Below are 8,962 nucleotides of genomic sequence, written 5' to 3'. Positions count from 1 at the left end.
CCCTAACGTTCTGTGATTCTGTGTGATTCCTAGAAGTAAAAAAAGAATCTTTTAAGATTCCTGCTACAGCATGAACAAGGTTAGAGGATAGGGGTAACCCTTTTAGTATTATCAGTCACATCTGCTGAATAGGCAAATGACTGGGAGTGGCAGATGAGATCTTTGCATTACTTAAAGTAACATTTGATAACACCAGAAATCTTACTTGTCTGTCTGTAGGAATCGGTGTGTCTTTATCAATGGCATCATATTTTGCTTCTATGGCACCCTAAATGTGGAAGAAGAATACTTGAATTTAGAAGGTCCTTACTAACATAGATGCATATTACAGTGTTCACACTGATATATAGAAGTTGACTGTTTTTGTTTAGTGCTTTTGTTAGTAATGTTTTTTCCTGAAAATATTTCCCAAAGTAGAAAAAATTCTGACAGTTGAATTTTAACAAAACCATCTTTGTTCTGTTATATTTCAGAAAATTATGTACTTGATGCAGTTTTCCATTTTCAAGTTAAAAGTTGATCTCAGTTTAAATTCTGTGCTTACCTCAGCCACTGGCAAGTGGCTTTCGGCATCATCTCTGTAAAGGCAGTGAGACCAGCTGCCTGATAACCAATATTGATATTACTAATATACACTACTCTTAAGTAGCCTGTCCTTGCATGAATCCCATGACAGGCATGCTAACAAGTCCATCTTAGTATTACGGGACAGGGAAACACTACCTGCATTGTAAAGATGGTAAGTTGACATAGCTTGAGACTGACTCATCTCTCACAACTCAGACTGAAATGCTGACCAGCACTTGTTCTTTGCCTTTACAGCTGTTGGGGGCTTTTTTAGTTGTATTATACAGCACTCAGCAGATCACATCCCAGGCTAAGTATCCTAAATAACCTGGCATGTGTTATCTTTAAGAACCTCTTTGCTGCACTACCGCACATTGCAAGCACAGTAGATGCAAAAGCTGGATAGTCAAGCAGCCTTTGTGAGGAGTCCTCATTTCTGGGAAATACCTTTCTAGCCATTTGTTAAAAAAGGTTACATTTAATTTATTTATTCTCCAGTCTTCAAAGGAAGTGCATTGATTGAGAGGTGAGAAAAACAATTTGATATGTTTCATCCTGTTTTGCTCAACTATTGCTGACTGGAGCAGAAAGATTCTAACTTCATTTGACAAAAATACTCATCAAACAAAAAACCTGTTAACTACCAATTCTATTTAAACAATTTAACAAAAATAGGCAGTATGGGTAGTATTTTTCAGTCCCATAACCAAAATTAAAGGCAGTCAAGTTTATATACATTCTCAGAAATTGAATATTATTAAAGAAGCAAGTTTGTCTGAACATTGTCTTAGTTCACACCGTTTCATGACTCATTTTGTTGAAATTCCAGTAATTCTACCTACCAAATATTCCAGTCCATTCCAGTTTCCTTGTTAAATCCCACTCCAATCCCATTCTCCCCAGTCAGTACTGGAACTTCTGCAAATGCCCTCCCATTACCCTTACCTCAACACCCAACAGGGCAGCCCAGGTTACGCCTCTCAGAAGAGGAGGGATGTCAACTCTGGCTTCTTTCCAAATTTGGTTTTTCTTATATGGGTAGGCCTTCAAAGGGAAGAAATTAACAGCAAAAAATATTACCATGTAACTGAAACAAATCAAATCCCAATCCTGTGATGGTCTTTCCTGCAAAGGGCAAATGCTGTCAACCTAACACTGAACGCAGGTTTTACAACAAGCAAATTTGATTCCTAACTGGAAGGCCTGGGTGGAGGACTAACGCTTGATGGTAAAATACCCACTCCTTCTAAAAAATGCATTAATGTGCTTTGGTATAGACTGGATAGATAAATTTACTAATCCAAATTCTTACTAAAGTTAATTCTTCATTATATGTTTATTTTCATACTACGCATCGAACTTTGCTTTATTAAACATTTGTAGTTTATACCTTCCTAGTTACTGCACTTGATGCACATCAGCTCTCTTATTCTTAAGCAGGAATCCATCTTTGCATATATGTAAATTAGGGATTAGTATTTCCCTCCTTCCATATAAAAACCTTTATTTCTAACATGGCACTGCTACAGGAAAGACTGGCATTGTTTTCAAGTACCTTACTGTTTGAAAATATAGGTATAAATATGCCTGTAACATTTCTACAATAGAGTAGTATGATATGAAATAAAGGTTGCAGAATTATTTTCTTCAGTAAATAACAAGTATCAGCAGCAGCTCTATTTTCATGTCCATACTTTAAAATCTGCTTTTATATTCGTCACTACTATAAAGATCTATTTCTCATATTTTTGTTTTCAATCTTCTTATGCTTCTGTAGGATTTTCTTCTCCCTTTCCCACTGTGGTCTCTTGTACCTCTGCTTCCTTTTTCAATTACTTGGTCCTTTAAACATCCTCTATTTAACAGACCAAATCCAATTATCCAACACCAGAAAGATTCCATACCTTCAACAGTCTGTCAAACAGGACAATTCTATTTAGCTGGTACTCTGTGTCCCTCTCCCGGATGATCAGAGGAAGACTCGCAGCTGCAGACAGCTCATTACTACTATTTGAATGAGGTAAAGTTGACTGGCTGCAAAAAAGTTAGGAGGGTAGTAGTGAATAGCAAGAAATACAAATAATTGTGAAAAAAATTAATATCCTGTGATGCATATCTGAGTGAGAAACAAGTAATGCAGTACAAGCAGTTGATTTCCAGAACAGAAACAGGTTAAGATTCTCTGTACCAGGGCCCTAAGTCCACCAGTGCAGAGTGCTTATCAGCTCTCATTAACATAAAAGAGCCAAATAAGGACGTGCTAGGTTTGTTTTTGGAAGACAGTTGCGTCGAGCTGTGCAGTGTGCCGCTCAAATAAAGCTAATAACTCAAAACTCAGTCCTCTATATATGTGCAAACTTAAACACACACTTACTCATCTTCAAGCAATGGATAAAATGCTTCCCCACCAACATCTTTCAGTCTCTGAAATAAAGAATAAAAATAATGTCTTATCAGAACGTTACTCAGAATTCAAGTGGAAATATTTAGTGGAATACAAAAACTACTAATTAGCAATTCATTTGCCAAATTTAGTAGCTTGCCTTGAGACTTAAGCATTAGCTTAGTCCTCCATCAGCAAAGAAACACACAGCTTTTAACACTAAAAACTTTTGCTAATACAGACTCTGTGAGTTGATGGAAGTTCTTCTGCCTGAAGATAACACTCATTCATAAACATACTTCTACACAAAAAATAGTTTCTATGTGCCATGGATTAATAGTTAAACAGCATTACATAGTTCTTTTCCTCATTTTTTGTACATGGACTTCCTATCCAAGTAGCTGCAAAGCAAATGTACAACTTGGTTTCATGTTTTTAATCAGCATGAGAGTTATGCAAATTTGACTTCCTTTTAGTAGCAGCATCTGAAAGCTGCACAGAAATAGAAACGCTCTCTGGAAAGGTGACACACTACCATGCCCGGACTTTTGCCTGAAGTTTTCAGACGTCTTTGGTACATTGTGATTAATGTTTAGTACCATCCTCCCTGTAGTGCTCTGTTTTGCAGTTCAATTCCAAACCTGAAGGCATACGGCACACAGCCTGCTCCTCCTGGGATCGACAGAACAGTTTGTTCTCAGTTCATTCAGTACTGATCCTCTTTTGATTATAAGCATCATGCTCTGCTCTATGAAAAGTGTTTGAAGCATTGCATAAATTTAGAATTTAGAATTTATTTCAGCTAACACTGCAAGGTTCAGGCTTGTATCTTCCCCAGAATTAATCTTCAGTATATACTTTTTTGCTGCTGTACTTATAGATGTAGGCAGCAATATCCAAAATTACAGATTAAAAAGTTTTTTAAAAAGTCTTCAAAGCTGCCATTTTGTAGGAACAACAGTAGGAGCTTCAGTGTGTATTACCTTTTAAACAGCTGTTGCTGTTCCTCCCGCTTCCCAAATCACATCAACCAATCAAACAAAATAACCCGGTTCTTTGGCATATTTTCATGCATTTGTGTGAAGTCATGCAAAGTTCTACTGAAGAAATGTTTACACAGTATTTGCCACACTGACCCCAAAATTAAGGAAATGGTGCTAGAGACCAAGAATCAGGAGTTACCTTCCTTTCTTTACCAACCCCTGTAATCATATGGAAAGGTTTTTTATAAAGACTGTGACAGAATTGCATTTGCTACTATAAAAAGCAAGCTGCAAACAGTGCAGCATAAATTTCTAATTCTACAGCAATAAACCTTTACATGTGTAAAGACATGTAAATAACTAAAGCATTTCAGTGATATATGAAGTAAATCTTGTAACTGATCACTACATTGGTCAAAATTATGAGTTATCATATGTTGAATTTTCCACTGAAGACAGAAGAAAACTGCATTACTGTATTTTGGCAGAATGCTTTGAAGTGATTTTTTGAACTAGTTGTTTACTAGCTAAATATTCCAAAGACCAGCAATTAACTATTGGGAATTAAGTATCCAACTTTAAGTATAAAGCCTTTAAGGAGCTGCAACTCAATTGAGTTGATCTTTCTTTTGAATATTGTGAGCCACCTACAGACAAGAACTAAAGAATGCAGGAAGACACTCATTGTAGAATTAGTTTAGCAATCATGGACAGTATCAAGGTATGACAGCACTATTTGGGCTACAGCAGAATAAAGCAGGGAACAAAAGCAAAGAAAGAGAGTGACAGGAAGGGGAGGGAGTGTCAGAAGATAAAAGAAATTTAGTAAGCTTTTGCAGACAAAGCAATTAATAGAATAAATCAGAACATGACTCATGTGCCAAGAAGTGTTCTCTTGGAATCAGTAACACTGTAATTTGTGGGAACAGCAGTAGAAATTGCAGTTTCGTATTCCCTTTACACCAATGTTTCTGCAGTGAAGACACAAGAACAAGTGCACATTATTCTTCTCACATTTCGGAGCTGGCACAGAGACAAAGTCACAGTTGTGTCATCTAGGAGGGAACTTCTATCTCGTCCTTGCCCAAAGCTCTCACCATCTTCTAATAAAAAGCTTCAAAAAGAAGAAAAAAAATCAGGTCATTTCATAACATGAGACTTGAGTTAGAAAAAAAACAGAAAAGGCTTACATCAATCATTTCCTCTTTAAAACAAAGTATTAACTCTTAGAAGCATATTGTATTGACTCTGCATGGCATGAAACATGCCATCAAGGGAATGTCCAATCACCTCAAGTTTTCAAACAGTTTTTGCTGTAAAAAGGCACATTTCAAGTTTTCTATAACTTTGGGTTGCACATGAAGGAAGAGCAGTGAGATATGCGATTAACATTCCCTTTTATTCCTTGACCTGGCACAGACCAGGACTGCAGCTTATTGTGAAAAACAAAAGTAAAACATCATCATATGAAAGCCATTTCCCACCACGACAAAAAAGCAAGCAAAAGTCTGACCCAGACCTTTTCTGTTGCAGTTCACTAAGGATACAAATGAAACCAAGAAAGAGTATACACAAATTGTCTATTTGGTGATATTTTTAAAGCAGATAACATGAAATAGATTTCCAAAAATTAAACTAACATTCTCAGTGTCACTTGAAAGATGGAGTTAGATTGCATTTTTTAAATTAAGACCTTATCTTCAAGACAGATAGTATGACAAAAAATATTTTTCTCCTTATAATTCAAAAGCACATGCACTCACCTCTGGGTACAGAAATAGGCAATCCCTCAAAATCTCACACTAATTTTGCCATCAAAATATCACGTAAAATCTAGCTCCCCCTTTTCTTCAAGATACTGCATTTTGGCTGTACACTGACTTCATGTGTTTTTAAAACCCAGAACCAGCCAATTGATGTACATGAACACATAATCATGCTTATTAAGATCAGACTGAAGGATTACAACTTGAATATACTACCTAAAATTGCAATGTGTGCAGCAGTAAGATAAAAGTAGTAATGACTACAATGTTGTTACAGAATTATAACTCATAAAAATAACCTTTTAAAGAAAACAGTAAGCAGCTGATCTGCTGAATAACTGGCTTGACCATTCAGCACTGCTGCTCTGCAAAAGGAAATTCAGAATTTGAGAATTTGCTACAGAATGTAGTAAATTAAATTACAATTACAAATAAACTGTTGAAGCACAGTGAGACATTTTTACTGAAACTTAATGCTGTTGGAAAGTGTGCTAAAATTAAGGACTTTCAGTTCAGTATTTTGCACTTCACCTACATTTCTTCAGATTTCAGAAAGCAGTATGAAGTGCAGGTAAGCAAGAGATATAAGGCATTCAAACAATACCTTAAACTGGGTAAGAGAGCAAGTGACATGATTTCCTGCTGTTCATGAAAGCTATTTTGAACATTTTTCCACACATACAGGTCTTGAAACTAAAAACCAAACCAAAACGTTATCTTGGAATTACTGGCCTTCTCCATCCATCCTCCTTTCCCTTAAAGTGCCTCTCCTTCTTACTTGGGAAGTGTGCAGACAGGTGGCTTTGATCGAATGATTTCCTTGTTGACAAGTTCTTTCTCCAAGTCTCCTCCAGCCAGACACCAGAGATAATAAACCTCTTCAATTGACCTTTCTGCTAGGTAATCACTATCGTCATCTATTAGGAGAAACCACAGAAAAATGAGTTACAGCTTTTTAGGCAGCTTGCTTTTCTTCCTATCACTCTGAACACATATTGTTGAAAAAAAAATATTATGCCTGAAAGGTCCCAGACTTTACTTTGAAGTTAGAGGGGAAGTGATCCTCCCCTTGTAAGTGCCCTTTAGGAAGATCTAAGGAAAGAGGAGATGAGCAGAAGTCAGAAAAAAGCAAATATTTCTGCAGTTTGCCTTGATGCCAGAAAACAGAACCAGATTAATACGTTTAAGTGTAGACTTTTGCTTCCTGTGTGTCTTTAAAAAAAACAACCAAAATACACCAACCAAAGACCTCACACTATTTTTTTTTCACACAGCACACTAAGAGCAAAAATAAGAAACCAGTGATTCATACTGAGTAGTTATTATCTATCTTCCCTTCACATACCATACCCATATGAACAAGGTATAAAATCTTACTCTCCAAAAATGCATAATGAGATTTTCTAAACATGTAGAAATCTGAGTTTATCATAAAAAGTTAATGAGGACTTAAGAGTGGTCACACTTTCACCATACTATAGTTATAAACTCAGAAATGTAATTTTTTATTCTAGAATGTGACCTCTTTCACAAGGATTTAGTTTTCCAATACTCTCAAAAATAATTTCATGCTATGATCCAGCAGAATCCAGCTACCACTTCACAACATAATTCAGTGAAAAAAGCCTACCTTGTATATGCACATGTCCAAATTCTAAAGGCAAAAGATGATACTGATATTCCAAGCTGGACTTGAAAACTAATGATAACCATTTATTTCCTGAGGCTGAAGCACAAAATGAAGATGCCCTCCTTTGACTTGTACACATTCCTCAAAATATGCTTGTCCATTATCTCTTCCCATTAAACAACTTATTCCAAGAATGCAGTATTACAACATTTAATAGTTTATCTTCAAAGTATTCAAAGCAAATGCAAAAACATTTTATTTTCCTTCCCCCTCCAATGACATTTATCCCACTACCTGCCTTTACCTTTACATAGTTGACTTATGTCTTCAGGAAGTGTTAAATTAGCACACCTTGGAGAAGATGAGAACAGACCAGCAGGCTTGTGGAAGGGAGGATACACTGAGGATACTTCACCGAACAAACTGTCATGCAGCAGTTCCTCTGGAGTTGGCCTTGAATCAAGAAAAGAAAATAAAACGCTAAGAGTAAAGTGCTTCCAAAAATGTTACATTTCAGTAAGAAATGTCCCTGTAATAAATATTATCAAGTTCTTTAAATTATACTGTATTTCAGAAATTTTAATAGCAAAAAAAATATCTAACAATTCCATTCAGGTTATGATGCATAACACACCATGCAATCTGTTTACAGCCCAAGTTCAGATCTCATCTTCATTTAATGTACAGTTTTCCCCCAGAATACTGAGATTCAGTCTCAAGGTTTTGCATGTTTTATTTCTGCCCCTTCCCAGATTTTTTTCCTTTAAACACTGAAAAGCAACAAAACCAAGAATTTCCTATAGATAGCACAAATCGTTAGTATTCCAAAAAGGGCTCAGCAACAGGTCTTTTATTTTCACAGTATGCCAGCAGAGTTTATTAGGTGTTTGGAATGAATACTTGCCTCTTAGAAGGTTGGAATGTAAGGCATTTCTTCAGTAGAGCTATGATATTTTCAGAAAGGTCCTGGAACATAAGAAAAATATGGAGCAGGTCTTAATTCAGCAAGCCCCTCATTTCATACTTAACCTAACAGGCTGTTCCTTTGAAGGCAATAAAATTTCAGACCTACACATATGAGGTTAGCTGTGTCAGATCAAAATCCTGGGGAAATAATTCTTCTCACCCCTCAAACCTGCATTTGCTTTGGGGAAAAAAAAATCTGAAAAATTTGCAATGTATGCAGCTTTTTATTTTTATTTTTAAATTTAGATATTCTGTACTCAGCTCGAAATAATGCAGTACCTGGGAACTCCCTTCTGCTAACAGTCAGAATCCTTTTACACAATGCCTCAAAATATAGACCCTGAAATTCAGTTATTAATTTTGGGAGTGGGGAGGAGTTGAACCACATAAACTTATACGATCAGATTGTGTAAAGTGGACCAGATAGAAAACTAAATACCTAGAAGTAAAAATACCTAACACCCAATATTTTAAAGAAAATTTATTATGAAACTATCCAGAGAACATTAACATTTACTGAGATTGACAGTAGGTTTAGGAAAGAATGAATATTACCAGTACTGGCTATTTCAAAGGATGTTAGATATGTAGTTTAGACTTCAAAATTTTGCCTCATACTGCAATACATCAAGTGACCAAATAAATTTTTAATTATTTATATATATAT

General features: G+C 35.9%; 1 protein-coding gene across 1 annotated transcript; it reads right to left on the bottom strand.

Annotated features, from left to right (window-relative positions):
• Window positions 1–171: 171 nt before the first annotated feature.
• On the bottom strand, window positions 172–7,782 carry LOC104540615 (TBC domain-containing protein kinase-like protein; the record flags this gene model as incomplete). Its single annotated transcript, XM_010184460.1, has 7 exons — window positions 172–268; window positions 1,513–1,611; window positions 2,472–2,601; window positions 2,942–2,991; window positions 4,948–5,047; window positions 6,478–6,616; window positions 7,634–7,782. Coding segments are annotated over 7 exons (764 nt in total), but the record flags the coding sequence as incomplete, so codon positions are not given.
• Window positions 7,783–8,962: the final 1,180 nt, after the last annotated feature.

Source organism: Mesitornis unicolor, unplaced genomic scaffold (assembly GCF_000695765.1).
Source record: "Mesitornis unicolor isolate BGI_N332 unplaced genomic scaffold, ASM69576v1 Scaffold51035, whole genome shotgun sequence".
NCBI lineage: Eukaryota > Metazoa > Chordata > Aves > Mesitornithiformes > Mesitornithidae > Mesitornis > Mesitornis unicolor.
The sequence above is the reverse complement of the archived record's forward strand: the minus strand, read 5'-3'. Positions and strand labels throughout refer to the sequence as shown.